The following is a 20,180-nucleotide window of genomic DNA, read 5'->3' on the forward strand; positions in this document are numbered from 1 at the left end:
CTCCTTGTTTTTTCTTAGAGACAGATCTTGCTCTTGCTGAGGATGGTCTCAAACTCATGAGCTCGAGCAGTCCACCTTCCTCGGCCTCCCAGAGTGCTATGGTTACAGGCATGAGCCACTGGGCCTGGCCTTATCATTTCTAACATCTGTGAGAACAGGCTGATGGCAACCTTGCTCACAGCTCTGTCCTGAGTGTGAAGTTCAGAGTTAGTGGTGAATGACTGACTAAACGGGTTGAAAAACCAAATGGCAGGGGTGTGACAAAATCAATCTAAACTCCTAGTGGGGGCCTGTGAGGGTGGCTACCCGTTCTGGTAGCCTTAGTAACCTACTGGTACCTTATGACTCTTTTCATGCAAGTCAAGTATTAAGTATTCAGGGTTAAGACATTTCAATCTTTATATAGCTCTGAACAAACCAGGTCTGGAAGAAGAGTCAAAAAAAGTCCTCAGGGTGTGCGTATTTTTAAAAATTATAAAGAGGTTGGAGTTATCCCCCTTTCCATGTCTAGACTAAGTATTTGTTGTAATAAAATCTCGTCTAAGATGGACATCACATTGTACCTAAGACGTGTTAAAATTCCATCACAAAGAACTCTTATTTAGAATCAGTAGCTATAGTATCTAAGTAGCTATCTATCATCTTTGTCAGTTTATTTTATTTTTTATTTCCTTGCTTTTTTGTTGTTGTTGTTGAGACAGAGTCCCACCCTTTTCCCCTGAGCAGAATGCCATGGCGTTGTAGCTCACTGCAACCTCAGACTCGGGCTGCGGGCATCCCACTGCCTCAGACTCCAAAGCTGCTGGGATTACAGGTGCTCACCACGGGGCCCGGCTGGGTTTTTCCATTTTTTTAGGAGTCGGGGTCTCACTCTTGCTCAGGTAATTCTCAAACTCCTGAGCTCAAGCAATTCTCCCTCCTCAGCCTCCCACAGTGCTGGGATTACAGGCGTGAGCCACTGCGCCCTAGGCTTCACAATTTATGTCATCTTTTTCATTTTTAAACTTTAAGATCCCATTAGGTGTAACAATTTCCAATCCCTGCAATCTCTGAGTGGACAGTGATGAGTGGACGTGAGGATTTAAGGAGCACAAAACCCAAGATGCTCTTCCCTTTGAAATAACAGAAGCTAACGCAACCAATACAGTTGAGCAAATAATAAATTTATTAGGTGCCTACAAGTACAAAATACTGAAAGCCGCGGCAGGGGAGTATAAAGTTGTGTGGGAGAGGAGCCCTGCTCTCGGCCAGAGAGCTTACAATCTAGGCGACTAGTCACACAAGCACGCTGTGATATTGCTTTACGCGACCTCAGCAGAGTTCTTGAAAATGTTCATATCCTTCAAATTCTTCTTTTCAAATACATAAGGAATCCTTTCAACAGGGAGGCTGAACAAGCCGGAAAGAGGCCTGTTGTGGACTCAGTTGGTGACCTTGACTCTGCTTACGTGCCTCTTTCAGCTTCTGCTGCCTGTTCTGACTTTCTCAGCATCCTTCCCTAACTGGACCTTTGTCTGGAGGGAGTCTCCAAGCTTCCTGAACCTTCACCAGGGTTTCCTGTTTGTGAGTAAGTGGCTCAGTTGCAGTTCGGCCTTGGAATGATTTGCAGTCCGACTTTTCCTTCAGCAAACCTATCTGTTTGGTTTTAGGCGATGCTAGAATGTTCTGCCTTACAGGCTGTGGTTTTAGGGGTGGGAGTGAATTGCAAAAGGAAAGCAGGCCAGACTTTTCCCTTACTTTAAACATTTAATAGTGCAGTTATTGAATATAGTCTGTACAGATAGAGAGCAAGTTATAAACCTCTTCCTTTTACTTAATTTTTTCATTTAGACTGTATTCACGTGAAGTGTATTTACAACAGGGAAAACAAAAAAGAAAGCCTTGAGGTACAAAAACCCAAAAGAATATCTGAGGTATAAATACAAGTATATTTTAAATAATAATCTTTATCATCATGCTTTATCTATGTTTGGAAGCACAGTGCACACGTGCACATGTTTTTTTAATAGAATTGGTATATACAACATACAATCTTACAAATCCAGAAGCCATCAAAATGGAATATACAAGTATATCTTCATGAGCAACAGGGATACCCCACATACTCAAATATTAAAATTCTAATCTGAACTCCTGTGAAATTCTTCCAAAAAAAAGAAAACCCTCTGATAATAACACTGACTATGGTAACTAAATTAGGTTATAACAAAATAAAAATCCTTCTTACAACTCTCATTCATACATTATTCACTTTTGATCCATACGAAATAAATTTACTAATACTGTCTCTTGATTCAATCTTTACCATGACACTAAAACCTGAATAAAGACCACCCTTCCAAAAAATATTTGCTTTTTTTTGTTTTTCTGGTGTTTTGCTATGATTATTAAATTTTCCATTGCCACAAAAATGTATTTCAAAGGTATTCTAAAGATGAAAAAGATAAATTTAGGAAAACCAAAATAAAGCAAGAAGTTATAAAACCAGAAAACCTATTTGCTGATAAGAGCAACCCCAATTGATAAAGTGGCAGCTCTTAGGAATGCTAATAACTACCACCAAAACAACAACAACAACAACAACAACATACAAAGGTCTTTTGTGGCTGGGTTAAATTTGCAGAGATTTCCCTGGGATAGTCATAGTTTCCTATGTTTTTATACACACAGTGTCTGAAAGGTTTCTGTTATAAACACAAAAATGCAAATAATTTTAATAAGGAAAAAGTTGTGATGCTTGATTGAGAAGTAAATGGTAGAATGCTTCATTTTCACCTCTCAAAATCACAGCTGTGTTTTGGAGCTAGTGAGGCTGGTGGTGAGGGAGTTCATTCTTGAACTAATCTCTGCCAGTTCAAACTCCATCACTATATGCAGTCAGGTTCAAAAACAAACTGCATTTGAAGTGGATATCAGAGCAAATCTATTATAATTCAAGTACAGAAAGGATTGGTGTAGGAAAAAAATGATTAATAATTGGGGGAAAAAAACCCAGCTTCATAAACTTATTAAGGGTGTTAGGAGCCCTTTCTACAGGATCCATAGGGTAGTCAGATATTTCAGGTTCAAATGCACCCGATGCATCAATATCCTTCTCGGAGGCGTCTCAGTGTGCCAGACACTGCGTTCCAACGCATCCATCTATGCCACTCAACCAGCAACAAATACACATTCACGCTCCTCTGTGCAAACCTTTCTCTGCGCATCTCAGTGAGAAAACATGTCGAAGAGTACCAACTATTCCAGTGGATACACCAGCCTCTTCGCACACGGCCAAATGACACAGGATTCATACACCAATATCACAAGAGAACAAACATCTTCATTATCTTCTGCAATGTATTTAGAGCTTTGCTTCTCAGAAGCAACTTGAATAAGAATACAAATACATTTTTTTTTTTTGCACAGTCTCACATATTCCAGTCAAGGTCTAGCTACGTAGACCTTAAACAAACAGGAAGCAGCTTCAAAAATGTATCAAATTGCGAGAGTCAATTCCTACACACTTCAACTTGTAGTTCTCTTTGTTTGAGGATCACAGAACCCATTTTTCAAGGAACTGACTGGCAAGGTTCTAGAAAGAAACACCTGGATGGTAGACACAGTTGCTTTGCTTCAGTAATCACCTCGATTTGGTGTCTTTGGTTTCAGTGTTCTGGTTTGTGAAGGAGTCCCGGATTTTGACAACCTCAGCTGCACACAAATGTCCAAAAGATTTTGTGTACCACTCTGGCATGTGGCCCCTATCACGGAAAAGAAAAGCGGATGAACGCGTTAGGTTAGAACGCACTGAACTGAAATGAGAAACATCTGCCTGTTGGTTCAAACACGTAACGTCCATCCTTTCCATGGCTTTAAACTCGTGGCAGAACTACCCTTTTTGCATTGCTTTTGTGCTGCATTTTCTAAGGGCTTCAACTTAGGACTTGGTATGCAAAAGACCAATGCACAGGAAGCTGTCCCTTTACAAGCACCGCTCTCTTCACAAAGGAACCAAGGAGCAATCGTGGATTTATTCATTTAAGACATCCTTCACATCAGACAAAACGTCTGTATCTTCTTCACCAGCGGCCCCCAACCTTTCGGGAACCATGGACCAGTTTTATGGCAGGGGCAGGGATCTTCCAGCAGGTGGAGCTCAGGTGGTGATGAGAGCCATGGGGAACGGCTGGGTGGCTCACCTGCCACTCACTACCCTGCTGGCCTGCTGTGCTGGCCCCGTTCCTAACAGGCCAAGGACTGGACTGCTTTTCACACCAGGGACTAGTTTCATGGAAGACAATTTTTCTAGGGATGGGGGAGGGGAGGAGCTAGAGCTCACATAGTGACCCTGTACAGCCCAATCCCAACAGGCCACAGACAGGTACCAATCCACGGCCTGAGCACTGGGAACCACAGTTCTTCACGATCTTCACACTTTGTCAAAAAGTGAGAATTAGAACGTACCTCAAATCAGCTCTGCACATATAGGTGAGTTTGGATTTTCCTGGCCCGCAGGGTTCAATCAAATACCGGGACAAGAGCACATTAACCCTCACACCCACCACAGGTGCCCGGTCGTGGTCCACAGAAGTGAGCAAAAGTGCACACGCGCCCTTGGGTAAATTAGTCCTCCAGGTCCTGTAGAGACAAAACCAGAGGGGAGAAAATGGTATCTTCTGGTTTAAAATGGTATCTCACTCTTGATGGACACAGCTGAGGGGCCAGGCTCAGTGGCTGGGCTGTATGTGTGACCAAGGCCTGGGTAAAGGGCATAAGCCTAGGGTTCCCCACCCCTAGGCTGTGGACTGGTACCTGTCCACAGCCTGTTAGGAACCAGGCTACACAGTGTAATTGCCTTCCGTCTGTCTCCTGTCCTAGTTACCACTACCCACCCCCCCCCCCCCGTCCATGGAATAACATCTTCAAAGAGACCAGTCCCTGGTGCTAAAAAAGGTTGGGGACCCTGCTCTTGCTATAGTACAAATATATGCCCCAAACCATGTGCTAGAACCTTAAACTCTAATGTTGGGAGGTGGGGCCTAAGGCAAGGTGGATTCAGGCTGACTACAAAAGGGCGTGAGGCTTCAAGTTCATTCTTTTGTTCTTTCTTGCCTTCTCTTTGTCCTTCTGCCATGGGAGAGGGCGGCAAGGTCCTCTCCTGGCTCAGCGCCCATAGCACAGTGGTTAATGGTGCCAGCCACTTACGCTGGGGCTCGTGGGTTTGAACCCAGCCCGGCCCTGCTAAACAACGACAACTACAACAAAAAATAGCCAGGTTTTGTGTTGGTCACCTGTTGTCCCAGCTACTTGGGAGGCTAAGGCAAAAGAATTGTTTAAGCCCAAGAGTTGGAGGTTGCTGTGAGCTATGATGCTACGGCACCCTACTGAGGTTGACATACTGAGACTCTGTCTCTAAAAAAAGAAAAAGAAGGTCCTCTCCAGGTGTGACCCCTCAGTCTTGGCCTTCCCAGCCTCCAGACCTAAGAGCCAAACAGAGATCTATTCATTATAAAATACCCAGGCTGTGGTATTCACTTACAGCAACACAAAACAGACCAAGACACTACTGATGGAGAAGGACTCCTGAGCAAGGAGCTTTGCACAAAGCCGCTTCTGCAAAGTGAGATGTGTGCTCAGACCCGCTCCTTCTTAAAAAGAGAATCAGCTTGAAGTGGCTCTTAAAACCGTTTTTCTATTTCACAAATGTCTTAGACCTTGGACACCCAAAGGAGCGCTGCTTGTTGGAAAAGTGCTGGACTCCCAACGTGACATTTCCTCCAAGATTTTTGGAATTCCTCCTTCAGAGATGTCTCCGGAGAATTTATGAATTGCATATAAACCAGCCTTTACCACAGCTCCCTTGGGACTCAAATGTTATTTCCTGGCTTATTCATTCACTAGTTGTTTCTAACTAGAAAAATCTATCCTAAAAGGGGCAAAAATCTGCTACCAATAAACATATTCATTTGAATAGGCCTCTCTTTCTGAGATCAGTTCCAAGAGAATTCAAACTATTCAAAATGAGGAACATACTGCGGGAATAAATGTAGATATATTTCCTATATATAGGAAGATTTGCTACTTTTCTGGAGGTGTTCTGTTCTACTTCAAATAATTTAATCATCTCGTTAAGATTCAGTGACATATAGGCTGGGTTCTGATATTGAGTCATCCTTGCCACAAGAAACAATTTAGAAGCTCTCACCTCAAAACTACGTAGTCCCGGGCAGGGTGGGGAGCCATGCTGTTCTGGACATACTGGTAAATTTCAGTCTGACTGTCCAGAATTTCAATCACTTTTGAATCCAACAGGTCTGCGTCCCAGAGGTGCTGTTCTTTTAGTAGGCGCTTTAAGATTTCTTCAGGTGAAGCAGGGACGTCAATTGTTGATCTCCAAAGCCTTAAAGGGGGTCCTTCACTCAACTGAAAAAGAGGACATATTTCTCAGTGCTGAGACGATCCAGGTACACCCAGACTTTGAAGACAAATTGCTAGCTGGGGACAAAGTTGTACGTGCAAAGTCTAATGAATTAATCAATGACTTTACTAGGCTGCTGTCCGCAAATATATTCAAGAACAATCCAGAGAGTATGCAAAATAGTGGTTGGTCAGTTCTAGTCGAAACGATTACGTTTGTGTCTCTGAGCACTGTATCAGAGTGAATGTAATAAAGTAAGATCATCCACCTGCATCCGCAAACCTGTGTGGCCATCCAACCTGCCCTCACTGTTTATTTCCACAGTGGCAAAGATAGTATCAACAAATACCTCCTGCAGACCTACAAGGCTGAGGTCTGCCTTGGAGGGACTTGCCAGCCCTAGCAAGTGAATCCCTGCCTCAAGCTCACTGCGCACTTTAAAGGAACAAGAGTAGAGGGACAAGAAAACAGACCGACCAATTATGGAAAAACGTCAGCATGTGGTAAAATACTCCAGAACTCAATACCAACAGTAAAACATTCTGGGGAACGCTGGTGTGATTGTGTGGAACCCCAATCTTCTTACTAACATGTTAGACCAGATCAATGCTACTGCTCACCTGACTGGTTTCTACTCTTACCTGGGGAGTCTGAACCGCCTGCCTGCCCAGCTGCAGGAATCTGGGCTCCAGATCCCCATAGAGATTACAGCTGGCAGAGACTTTATCTCTGAAAAACCCAAAATTTATCTCTGACCACCAGAATTGGCTGACAGTCGGGAGAAGACTTACCTTCTTATAGGACAGCTCAGCCTGCTCAGAAGTAGAGTAGCTGACCCAGCCTTTAAACTTCTCTTTCACCTCTTTGAACAGGCCGTCCACACAGTCCTGGAGGAAGTGCTGGTAGTCAGTGGACTCGTGATTACTCAGGCGGCCCAGGGCCTCCAGGGTGAGGGGCTTCAGCTCTTGTTCAGTATAGGAATTACGGCAGCGGCTCATTTCGTCAGGAACCTGTGCAGAACAAGAGGGGCACAGAGGAGTTGAGTCCACCTGTCTGCGTCGCCAGGGAGGAGGCGGGGCAGACACCGCGGCCTGGACCCACAGAGGAGGTGCGTCCACCTGTCTGCGTCACCAGGGAGGAGGCGGGGCAGACACCGCGGCCTGGACCCACAGAGGAGGTGCGTCCACCTGTCCGCGTCGCCAGGGAGGAGGCGGGGCAGACACCGCGGCCTGGACCCTCAGAGGAGGTGCGTCCACCTGTCCGCGTCGCCAGGGAGGAGGCGGGGTAGACACCGCGGCCTGGACCCTCAGAGGAGGTGCGTCCACCTGTCCGCGTCGCCAGGGAGGAGGCGGGGCAGACACCGCGGCCTGGACCCTCAGAGGAGGTGCGTCCACCTGTCCGCGTCGCCAGGGAGGAGGCGGGGCAGACACCGCGGCCTGGACCCTCAGAGGAGGTGCGTCCACCTGTCTGCGTCGCCAGGGAGGAGGCGGGGCAGACACCGCGGCCTGGACCCTCAGAGGAGGTGCGTCCACCTGTCTGCGTCGCCAGGGAGGAGGCGGGGCAGACACCGCGGCCTGGACCCTCAGAGGAGGTGCGTCCACCTGTCCGCGTCGCCAGGGAGGAGGCGGGGCAGACACCGCGGCCTGGACCCTCAGAGGAGGTGCGTCCACCTGTCCGCGTCGCCAGGGAGGAGGCGGGGCAGACACCGCGGCCTGGACCCTCAGAGGAGGTGCGTCCACCTGTCCGCGTCGCCAGGGAGGAGGCGGGGCAGACACCGCGGCCTGGACCCTCAGAGGAGGTGCGTCCACCTGTCTGCGTCACCAGGGAGGAGGCGGGGCAGACACCATGGCCTGGATCTAGGCAGGGCACACATCTTCCCAGATGATGGAAGAGCATCTCTGCCGATTGTGCATTTATAAACAGACCACCTCCATAAATGTATCACTTTTGGTAGTTAGAATAGTGGGCTAATAAGTTACATTAATTAAGCAAATTTCTCAGATGCAGAGTGTTAGTTCAGGCCATTTGTTGCTCATAAAGGAATATTCTAAAGTTGGGCAATTTCATTAAACATGAACTCTAACAAGCTTGTATGTTATAATATATGAATAAGATGATCTCAAGCTAGGGATATAATCTCCAGTGGTGGAAACAATCTTTTGGTTAAGACATGAAGAAGTATCAAGCCTAAGATTTTGTACCTGTTCACATCATCCTTAACTAAGGACCCAAGCTTCTCAAACCCTTACCTGGAACAGCTTCTTGCACTCAGCAATCATATGGGCCAGCCCTTGAGTGGCAGCTAGGTTTTCATTCAAATCTTTCTGATCTGGTTTGCCCAGACTTTGTTTTCTTTGCATTACCCTACATAGAAGAAACGCAGGAAAGAAAGGACTCAAATATTTATATACTTGCAATCAAGGTATTATCCAGAGAAGACAAAGGAGGGGAAAAGAACATTTTTCTGGAGTCTACTTGTTGTTAAGTGGTTTAAGAGAGCTTTTAATTTGGACACCTGTGGCTCTCAGAGTTTTATCAACGACATAAAGAAACACTAAAGAGATCTGTTCACATAATGAAATCCAGGTGATATAAAGACATTTTGTTCAGTCTTTGTTTCTAACTTAAACAGGTGGCTTGTGAGGTCTCTGTAGGCATGGTGGGGAGGAAGAGGCAGCTCTGGAAGGGTGTGGGGTGGGAGTCACTGGAACATGGAGTGAAAGTGCCCCTGTTCTTAACTGTTTAAATATACAGGATCCCATCCTCCTGGAGGTGAGAGACACATCTACAGTTTCTTACCGGTTTTATCTTAACCTTATCGGATCTCCCACTTCTACTCATCTCTCATTCTCCATCCCACTGCCACTGGAATGCCCCAATAGAAGCTTTTAGAACTACAATAGGACCTCTGTAAGTTGACCACCCAAGGGACGGTAACAAAGTGGTCACAATGCGCAGGTGGTCAACATAAGGAACTAGGCCTGCTCTACTGAGATGCACATGGGGTGCATGTCTGGTCTGTCAAAATTAGGTCAACCTAAGGAGGTGGTCAGTGTGGGGAGGTGGTCAACTAGGGAGGTTCTAATGTAGTTAAAAAGATATTTAAACATGAAGTGGCTTTCAGAAGCAAAACTAACTTCAACTAGCCCAGGTAGGTCCCACAGCTCTAGCTAAGAGATAATATGTACTGTTTAAGCTCCTTTAGGGCTGAGGAAAAGGATCAGCAGGTATAAGCCCAGTTAGTGCCCATTTTTCTCATATGTTCCCCTAGAAGGGCTTTACATGAAATTGTCATAAAAGTACAAAGCTAGAATTCCCTGTCACCTCTTCCCGCCAGATATAGGCAAATTGCTTACTCAATTAACTTCCCCTACGTCTCCCTTTCCTTATATGTCAAAAAGATGCTCACAGTGTCTTCATCTCCTAATTGTTTTGGGAATTATTATTACTATTATTATTTTTGAGACGGAGTCTCACTCTATGCCCTGGGTAGAGTGCTGTGGCATCATAGCTCACAGCAACCTCAAACTCTACGGCTCAAGTGATCCTTTTGCCTCAGCCTCCCAAGCAGCTGGGACTACAAGTGCCCACCACAACACCGGCTAGTTTTTCTATTTTTAGTAGAGATGGGGTCTTGCTCTTGTTCAGGCTGGTCTTGAACTCCTGAGCTCAGGTGATCCACCCACCTCTGCCTGCAAGAGTGCTAGGATTGATTATAGGTGTGAGCCACCAAGCCCAGGCCTGTTTTGGGAGTTAAATGAGATAATGAATGAAAAGGGCATCATTCTGTGCCTGATACAGAATAAGTGCTTAGTAATGATCAGCTTGTGTTATTTTTCGGATTTCCTGACTTTCTACACAGCTACTCCAAACTTATTATTATGTGTGTTGTAGGCAGGAGTTTTGCAAACAACTGGCTTCAGCCAGACCCCAAATAGAATCACCCCTGAAGCTCAACACTATTCTTAGTTCTTTTAGGCTATTTCCTTTCAACTTCCCCCACAGGCCTGGAGTTTGGCTTTACTGACCATGCAGAGTTCAAGGTAGCAGGAGTCTTAATCTCCATCCAGTTTTTAAGGCCAGTAACTTGCATGACTCTTTGCTGGCAGAAGGAACGTTGCTTTTACTAGACTTGCCTCAAGAACAAATACTTGCCACGCAAGGTAGGGATCCAAAACTTGCTCTCTCACAATTCTGGTTGTTATCAGATGGTCTAGAAAGTCACTGCCCCAGGGCGGAGAGAAAAGGCAGAGGTGTGGTGGAGGGGCATGGGCTGTGCGTGAAGGTGGTCTGATTGGTTCAGGTAAAAATCCAATAAAATCACATAACAGGCACCACCCAACCGACCTGTACCTTGGGGAGGAATTCTCTCTCTTCAGGGTGTTGAGATGGAAGAGTGAAGGCGCTAAGCACACGGCCAGGTTGGTCGGCGTCATCTGGTTTTCTTTCACAGCTGCTGTGACATCGCTCAAGAAATAAAGAAGCGTCTGGAGAACCTCCCGGTTGTCGTCAGGAAGGAGCATCACGGCGGCCTTGATGGCCTGGAGGCGCTGGTCCTTGGGCACATCTGCGGGACACCAGCATTTCCCCCATCAACCTGGTGATTTTCCACACACATCGCAAGGAAACGTCCCAAAGTAAATACCAGCATCTCATACCTCCGCCCGTACTGAACAAGCACTCGCAGAAAACGTACTAACTAGAGGTTAGGATGGAAAAAATTATGAATGGCCGCCGGTGTCACTGCCCTCAAGTATTTCCTGCCTGGTGGAGGAGTTAAAAAATTTTAAACACCCACAATACCAAAACACTCTTAAATCTACCTCAGAGTAGAGCTCTGAGGAGGCCTGTTCTTTTGGTTTACAGAACAGTTTTTTTCTTTCCTGAGCATTTTTTTAAAAATTGGCAGTTTACCAATCTCAATTACTGCAAACATTATACCCTTGATACTTCTGTCTTGTATCCATGGAGAATCTTATTCACAGTATATTCCAGAGGATAAGAACCGAACACTCTTTGCCTCAACTATAAAATCTATAGTATGTTGGAGGACTTTCCTAAGTTTAACTGATTTGCTCATCCTTGAAATGCCCAAAGTTAAGTTGCTAAATTATTCCACCAAATTAAACAACAGGCATACTGAACTAGTAATTCTTGAGTCTTTTGAAGGTAGGGAGAGGCTGTTATAAAATTGCATATAGAGATGTCAAAATACAAATGCAAATCAGCCCATACTATAATCTACACATAGGAAACTTGACCTTCAGGTCTCCCTTACTTGACACATGTTTTAAAAAGCACGTGGTGGAAAAAATCAAGTCACTCAGACACAGCTCCATAGGACAACCTGATTAAACAGCTCCATGGTTACAGTACATAACAAATACCTTGGCGGGGAAAATGTGACCTGTGTTTTCATAAAATATGAAAGGATGAAACAACTAATGAAATAATCCAGACCAGCTCCATGTCTCATAAAATAAAGTCCAATACGCCAGTTCTCAAGACAATTTGATCGCTAAGAGAGGCTGCTTTTAAATTACATTGCTGTAATACCGCACGGAGCCAAGAAAAACACCAGGCTGTAAAAGCTACAATCCTCATCTTGATCATTAATTTAGACAACTGTTTGCTTTAAGCTTTACATAAAAGTGAGAAGGGCTTGGCTATTGTTTTCCCAAGTATTTCTGGCAGAGGCTGGGATGAATAACAGAGAAAGATTATTTATTCATTTTATAGCAAGACAGAACACACGGGCACCTGTGAAATTTTAAGCACAACAGCCATGCTAGAGAGGCTGTGAAGCAACTGAAATGTCTACAGAAAAGGTGGGACAAGAGATCTTGGTATCTAATCTTTACCTGAGCATCTCAGATAACACTGGTCTAGAAGCAAATGAGAGAACGAACTGGATCAGGATGTAAAAATGAACAACCGCTCCAGTCATTACCGACCGGGGAGTTTATTTTCACATCATTCTGTAAGTAGACAGAACTACCTGTCCCAAGGAGGAAGGGAGGAAATTGATGACATGTGTCATCAAAGAACAACATCAAAGGAACCGAGGCTCCAGTGGTTCCCACTTTCTCCCAGCACCACCAGTCCTAAGATCAAAGAATGCTCACACTGGTAGATCTGCAGAAAGGTTTCCGAGAGCTTGTTCGTCATGAGCGGCTCAGGAAGGTCTCGGAAGTACTGCTTCAGCATGTCTGCCACGTCGTAAGCAGACTGTCCCTCGTAGTTGACACAGTCTAGGGCACCTTCATTCATCTGGCGCAGAGCCTGAATCCGGGATTTGACCCCCGATTTTCTGAAGAGCCCAACCTTGTTGGAAGAGAAACATTCCATTAACTGTCAGGAGCACTGAGCTGGAAGCAGCTCCTTCAGAACAAGGTCAGATGAAGCGCCGTGTATGGCGGTGGCACGGGCAGTGGTCCTCACCTGGTCCAAACAGTGGTTCCGGAGGTAACGCATAGCCTGCAGGATGCTCTGGGGTAGGGGCTGCCCCGTGCGCTGCACGTTGACCGTCAGAGGCACCCCAAACACATGCCGGTCCTTGTAGTCTGGAACCTTGATCCTTTTCATGAACTTGGGCACAGCCCTGTTTAAAGAACAGGGTGGGGATAGGAGTGAGGTAGGTTAACTTGTCCCTCTACACCTGTCTTATAGCTGCAGGAGAAGCCTGTGAACAGCATAGCAATTTCAGTTCAGTAGTACCAGCCACATTACAAGGGCTCCCACCCCCTCTCATTTGCTGCCAGTAGCTCCTGTACTAGGCTGTGCACATATTCCGCCGCTCAGAGTGGCCTGTTGGACAATGCTATTCTAGACTAAGAGTTGGGGTTGTGAGGCCCAGACACATCTCCTCAGTTGGGGTTGTCCTTCTACTGTTGAACTTGAGAGCTGGGGTCTACCGTCTTAGGGAGCTCATTAACTTCCTCACAAAATGGCAGAAGTCAACATTTCATATGTGCTTCTGATAGAGTGTGAAAAAGAAGCTCCTATTTCTCTTGAAAAAGGGACAGAATCTCCTCTGAGTGCTTGATGAGCTCCAAAGTATTGAAGGCCACAGTGTTCAGTGGACACTGGATGGGAAAACAGCAAACACACCATGTTAGTCTAACAATGGCAGAAGCGACTCCAGAGCTCAACGGCGAATGACCAAAGTCAAAATAAACTCTCCTTCTGATGTTCCTGGAGAATATAACATCTTTAGGTTTCTAAGGGAGGATGGAAAAGGCACAAGGGGAGGTCTGTGAGCCTATCCCAGCCTCCCGAGTCCTGAAAGCAGGTCTTCCCCTCCCCCAGGCCCAGCAGTATAAGCACCAGCAGGAAACTGATGTCATGCGTTGAGGCTGTCAAGTAGAAACTTCAGCTCTCCAAATGACCTCTCGGAATGGGACAAGAAAGGGCAAGGCCAAACAGGAAAAGAACTCTGAGCAGAATTTCTCCGTGTTCCACAGATCCCACAATGCGAGGCTTTTACATTTGGTTTCGACTCACTGGAAAAACTGACCAGAACTCAAGAAGTTATTATGGACTTTGAGATTCTTGAGGGTTTGGTGGCAAGGGGGGAGGGGGGAGCGATTCAGAAAGGAGAATCTAAAATATGCAGTTTTAAATAGCCAGCAGGGAAAATATTACTCCAAGCACAGAGGATCTCTGCAGAGCATGGCCACTTTGGAGCGCTTACCAACAGCCATGGCACGGTACTGTTTATAGCTCCGGAAAAGGTATAAAGCACAGCACAGAGCCCAGTTTGTAGCTGCATACAGTTAAGTATATGGTATCACGGCTGTAAGTGTGCATAATACTTGCTTTGTCGGGGGAGAAAGGCCCAGCAGCGGAATGTGGAAAGAACACATTACGATTCCCACCGAGAATCTGAAGCATGTGAGGATAAACCGGTCAATACTTATTTCTGTCATTCAGAACAAACAACTTCTGTATTTAGCAAGGCTCACATAATAACAGCCTTTGAACAGGAGGTGCTTTGATGCTGAAGTTAAACTCACTATGAGTCCTCGGACAGGAGGAGTTGGAGAGGGAAGGAACAGTTACGTTGCTTTACCAATGTAACTGGGGTTTGCCACACAAATGGGCTGCTTCTCCGTTTGTGTAAAACACAATTATGCAACGGGGCAATAAAAGACTTAGATTATTTTAAAGATGGAAGACCACCCCGCTGACACTGCAGAATGCACTCGGATGTCAATCTAAAGACCTTTTTCCGCTTTGTACAAATAGCAGAAAAATTAAGAGGTGTATAGATTTTAGGTCACGTTCACAACCCATCTCGCCTAAGATTCTATGTGTCATATTATACACCAGGGCTATATTTTTAAAAATAATCAGGAACAGGAGCGACGCCTGTGGCTCAAAGGAGTCGGGCACTGGCCCCATATGCCAGAGGTGGCGGGTTCAAATCCAGCCCCGGCCAAAAACTGCACACACACAAATAATAATAATAATAATAATACGAAGAATCAGGAACAATTCGCCTAATACATTTTATCATTATCGATATTTTAGTCTATATCTCAGTGTAGTGAATTCCTTACATGTACTATTCCATTTGAGAGTCTTTACTGGGAAGAAAAAACATAAACCCCTTTGTGCAGGTAGGTCTCCAAGTGATTCTGCAAGTACTTGCATGCAAAATGATTTCTCCAAATGTGCATCGATGGGGTTATAAGGCCACATACTGTACAGCAAGCATTTTGGAGATGGTCTCATAATATCTTAACATTTTTCTTTCTCCCTTCTATAAATACAAAGTGATACTGCACATATATTTACCTACCACGGGGAAGGAGGCGCTATTCCAGGTGATGTTAAGAGCAATGCATTCTCATCCCACCCCATCAACTGGCAATTTGTCACTCAGAGAACTGAAAACTCCATTAAGCAACCCATACTGATAATGCCCTAAAACTGCCCTAGCTTTTGCAGTGTCACACGGGACCTGAGGAATGCAGAGACTGATTGCTGTAGGATGACAGGCTAAAGATACTCATCAATGACAGACCTGTCATATGCTTAGCATGGGGACAGCCTCAAGGAGCTGACGGAAAGTATCACTTTCAATGACAGTTTAAACTCTCACCAGCTGAAACCATGCTTGTTGGAGGGGGTGTATTTTTCCAGCAGGGCCGTTAACTTCAGGAGCGAGTATTTCTGCAGCAGGTTCATCTGGGCCACAGACTGGCAGTTTATCTGCAGCGACACGGAGTTCAGGCTGGGCCGGTGAGAGCTCTGGAAACTGTGCCATCTCAGTCTGTGCCTGTGAGAGAAGAGGCCGGGGAGTGAGCACGAGGCTTGTAACAGGTGGACATGAAATCAGCAATGCACTGCTCGCTGGCATCTTAGGTTACAAACTGAGAGGACTCAATTCCTATATCCCATCCATTTCCTTTCCTCCTCCCCCTTAACACACAACAGAAAATTTACCATTTTAGCATTTTTCTTTTTTAAAGAGCGAAGGCCTTGCTCTGTAGTCCAGGCTGGAGTGCAGTGGTGTCATCACAGCTCACTGCTGCCTCACAACTCCTGGGCTAAAGCCACCCTCCTATCTCAGCTTCCTGAGTAGCTGGGACCACTAGCCCCCACCACCACGCCTGGCTTTCATCTTCACCATTTGTAAGTGTACAGTTCAGTGGCACTGAGTCCATTTACATTGTTTGTGCTACCATCAGAAGCCTCCGTCTCCCAAATTCTTTCCATTCTTCCCCATCTGGAACCCTATACCCATTCAGTAACGTCCATTCTTTTTCAATGTTGGCATTTCCTGGTCTGACACCTTCCTTAGGAATTCGAAAGACTGGAAATTGCCAGACTTAATCTCATTTCCTCCCACAGAACAAGTGGAAGCAGTCTCCTTCTCATCCTCTCTCCCCAGTCTGGAGGGAGGAGAAAGGCTCTTACCTGGTGGACCTGGTCAGGGACGCCCCAACCCCAGAATCCCTTCGCTCCGGGATGTCGGAGGGCTCTTCGGGTTCGTTCAGGGAGTTGCCCGTGCTGTCCAGGTCACTGGGTGTGGTGCGATCGTTGTCCACATCCAGGTGTATCTGTTTTGGAGAGGATGGGCAGGGAGAGACTGAGTCCAGGGCCGAATCGGAGTCTCCCTCATCCGAAAACTTCTCCGACCACTGATTGACTATACGTTGCATCCCTTTCACGTGGTAGAGAATGTCGTCCAGCTCTGGGAAGATGTCCTCGTTCTCCAGGTCAGCCAGGTCTCCTGAACTGGAATAGAGGATGGAGCCCGGCACGTTATCGTAGATGCTGAGACGGCTGCTCACAGAGCTGGAGGAATTGCGCCTCTTGAGCTCCTTGGGGCTGTCGCCGCTGTTTTCCCTCCTTAGGCTGATATGGCCAGAGCCGTGGAAGCTCCCTGTCCTCCAGTTCACTGAGCTGTTATTCCCTGAGGGGGAGAAACTGCCATTGGAGAGGGCCTTAGGGAAAGTGCCAGGCTTGTGATCTTCGGGGATATAGAACACGGTGTCCTCTGGGTAGCTCTCGCGGTTTTTAAAGTTCTGTTCCATTACGTTGTTAAACGTCGACTGGTTGAAGGGATCGAAGCCCTCTAAATACATGCCCACCCGCTTGTTGCAGGCACTGAGGCTCCGGGTCCTGGTGACGGGGCTAGGTGTGCTGACGGCGCTGCTGGTCTCCGACTGGCTGCTGCTGCTGCTGGTCTGCGTGGAGTTGGAGACGCTCCTCTTTCGTACCATGGGGACGTTGATGCGGTTGCCGTTGAGGGCTGAGATCTCCACGCAGTTCAGCTGCTTCAGCTTGTCCTCATCCACCCCCTCGTGCAGAATGGGCCCGCTGATAACCAGCCCCAGCTTGGCAGGTGCTTTGTGCTTGCTGTGGTGGGAGCCCTTGAGCTTCAGGCTCTCCATCCGTTTCAGCAGGCTGCGTGTCTTGGACTTGGTGCTTTTCTCATGGCCTTTCATGCTGAAGCTGAAGCTGGACAGTTCCTTGGGAGAGGGCAGGCTGCAGAAGGAGTCGTCATGGCCTGCAAAGTTGCTGGAGGAGCAGACGCTGGTGACCGAGTTAGTCCGGGGGGTCATGGTGTCCTCGCTGGGGGGCACGTGGCTGGGGAGGCTGCTGGTGCTGCTCAGGCTGCGGAAGGAGGACACTTCCTGGCACTCCACAAGGTCCATCAGCATGTCCCCGGGGCTCGCAACATCCTTCAGGTGAGAATCATCTGGGGACCCAGGGATCGGGTCCTCCTTTGGAGAAAAGACATCAAACTCTTCAAGCCGGGACCACCTCTTGCTGTCCCTCTGGAAAGTCCATTTGCCACTTATGGCACAAGGCTCGTCCTCATCTGAATCGTCACTCTGTAAGATAGAAATAAACCATTCACAGCCCGGGGCCGGCAGCCAGCACGGAGTGGGTGTGTGCGAGGGCCAGACAGCTCAGAACCCCGCCACAGTCCATTCCCCCTTACACTTTCTTACTTTTTTTTTTAATAACAAAGATGTATTTAAAAGAATTTTAACAGGAGAAAGCATGACCAAACGCTGCAAGCTAAATAAGAGTGATTTTATGGAAACTCCAGGATCTATAGGCCGTTCTTTAATTGTTCACAGAGGAAACCTCTGAGATCGGTGAAAATTCCAGGCATGCTAAATATTTTGAACTGGAGTCAGCAACCAGTGGAACTGCCTCTGGATGGCCTCCAGTTGTGCTGTCTGCTGTTAGCACGTGTTTATATTACCCTTTGCAATTAAAAAGGTAGTTTTCAAATACTAAGGAGAGTGGTAACTGAAATCTCCAGCCACTCTAAACATTCACGAGATCTCCTAATGGACTAATGGGGAATAAGGAGAGCCATCCCTGGCTTCCGTCCCCTCTGTAGCCTCTTCCCTGTTCCTCATTTTCTCCTCCCCCACCAGACACGGGAGCTAGAGCCCAGGCCACAACTGTCCTGTAAAGTTTCAACCTCAGACCTGCCCCAGGCCATTTAACAAGGCTTCCCAAATACCCAGCCCCGACAGCAAAGAACATTCCTAAACACCAATCCATCTTTGCTGGTCATGCCTAATTTATGTACGGGACTCACGGATATGCTGTCACACAGACTATTGCGTCCTAGTCTTTTGGGTGGGGTATCAAAAGGCCCCATTGAGTATGACACATATCTTTCTCACTGGCGTGGAAAATATCCTATGACTTGAGTTTCACAGGACAATGGGTAGACGGTGTGAAACGCTAATTTGCAAGAAAGACCCTTTTGCACAGCTCAGTGAGTGCTGAGGTCCCAGTTCATCTGTTTAAAAGGTTTAACTCCTCTAGAAGACAACCTTTCGCAGGTCACGGACTCCAGGATAATTAAAATTTGCACTCTGGACAGTCAGAGAATTATGTTCTTTGACCAAACTTATCCCTGTTTACTCTAATTTGAGACATTCACTCCCAGCACTACACCCACCTCTTCTCCTAAGATCTCATAAAAAAGGTCCTCACAACTCAGATGCAGAAGAAAATACCACCCCAATTCACTTATGTGCCACCATTTGACTAAAATGTGTGGGATTGCCTGTCTTCTCCTCCCCAGACTCCTTTCCTCCCTCCAAAACTCTTATTATTCTTCAATATTCTACCTGCCAGCCTTCAGGTTCATCTCTACAGTTTGGGAAGACCAAAAGGTTTGAAAAGAACTTTAGTTTTATTTTATCTAGAGAGCAATGCAAAAATGCAGTGGGATTCCCTAAACCTCATCCCTTTATTATGCAACAGGCATTAGTTTATTAGGCAACATAATAGGTGATCTGTTCAGGTTGAAAACAGTAGATGGAATAATTAATTGGCCAGCTACATAAGGTTATACAGTTTTTGGTAAATTTGACTAGATTGTAACATCGAAAATACAGATGCTTGCAGGACTAGAAAATAAGGATCTGAGAAATAAAATCCATTACAAAATACACCATCCAGTTTTTGGTTCTCCCCTTTTCCGCCCACCCTTGCTATATAATTTATATACTCACTCTTTTCCGATGAGGACTAATTTCAAGCTTCATCACTGCACATTTGTTTAAAGTATTTAGCCGCCTACAGAGCAAAGAAATAGTATTAGCCAAAAAAGCCAACAACTCATGGATGGGATAGTTTTTTTCAAATAATTAACCCACTTCATGTAGTTTTCTTTGAACCTATTGATATCTGCAATCTAGAAAAGCATTTAAAAAAACTTCCTTAGGGCGGTGCCTGTGGCTCAGTCGGTAAGGCGCAGGCCCCATATACTGAGGGTGGCGGGTTCAAGCCCGGCCCCGGCCAAACTGCAACCAAAAATAGCCAGGCGTTGTGGCGGTGCCTGTAGTCCCAGCTACTCGGGAGGCTGAGGCAAGAGAATCGCTTAAGCCCAGGAGTTGGAGGTTGCTGTGAGCTGTGTGAGGCCACGGCACTCTACCGAGGGCCATAAAGTGAGACTCTGTCTCTACAAAAAAAAAAAAAAAAAAAAACTTCCTTAAAAGTAAGTAGTTTCAAAGTATCTTGATGACATTTGTCACTTTAACCTTAATTTGCAGCAATTTACAGTAAAATGGCAACTCTGCTATGGTACTGCCAGCTGCCTCTAATTCCCCGTGCAACGAACAATTCTCAAAAACTTGTTCTCTCTGAGAGCAATTATTCTTCCAATAACCTGTAGGTTGAACATTAGGGCGGCGCACACAGAGTGCCAAGAAATAAAAGCCTGTGATGATTCAATGAGACAGCAACAGCAACAAGGTATGAAGGAGAGTTGTCTGCAAAATAAGCAGCGTAT

General features: G+C 46.2%; 1 protein-coding gene across 5 annotated transcripts in view; it reads right to left on the reverse strand.

Annotated features, from left to right (window-relative positions):
- Nucleotides 1-1,144: 1,144 nt before the first annotated feature.
- Nucleotides 1,145-20,180, reverse strand: part of DLC1 (DLC1 Rho GTPase activating protein) — a 418,657-nt gene continuing 399,621 nt past the window's right edge. For 3 of the 5 annotated variants that reach the window (XM_053578337.1, XM_053578340.1, XM_053578341.1), the window contains 11 exons: nucleotides 19,402-19,465; nucleotides 16,325-17,748; nucleotides 15,507-15,683; nucleotides 12,842-13,001; nucleotides 12,526-12,724; nucleotides 10,754-10,967; nucleotides 8,650-8,764; nucleotides 7,192-7,410; nucleotides 6,188-6,405; nucleotides 4,447-4,620; nucleotides 1,145-3,743 (listed from right to left, as the gene is read on the reverse strand). In XM_053578337.1, the coding sequence (XP_053434312.1) occupies nucleotides 3,623-3,743; nucleotides 4,447-4,620; nucleotides 6,188-6,405; nucleotides 7,192-7,410; nucleotides 8,650-8,764; nucleotides 10,754-10,967; nucleotides 12,526-12,724; nucleotides 12,842-13,001; nucleotides 15,507-15,683; nucleotides 16,325-17,748; nucleotides 19,402-19,465 (3,085 nt within the window). In that variant the 3' untranslated portion in view covers nucleotides 1,145-3,622. Of the gene's footprint in view, nucleotides 3,744-4,446; nucleotides 4,621-6,187; nucleotides 6,406-7,191; nucleotides 7,411-8,649; nucleotides 8,765-10,747; nucleotides 10,968-12,525; nucleotides 12,725-12,841; nucleotides 13,002-15,506; nucleotides 15,684-16,324; nucleotides 17,749-19,401; nucleotides 19,466-20,180 lie in introns of all 5 variants that reach the window. The other 2 variants (XM_053578336.1, XM_053578339.1) reach the window with 1 other exon arrangement.

Source organism: Nycticebus coucang, chromosome 24 (assembly GCF_027406575.1).
Source record: "Nycticebus coucang isolate mNycCou1 chromosome 24, mNycCou1.pri, whole genome shotgun sequence".
In the NCBI taxonomy this organism is placed as follows: domain Eukaryota; kingdom Metazoa; phylum Chordata; class Mammalia; order Primates; family Lorisidae; genus Nycticebus; species Nycticebus coucang.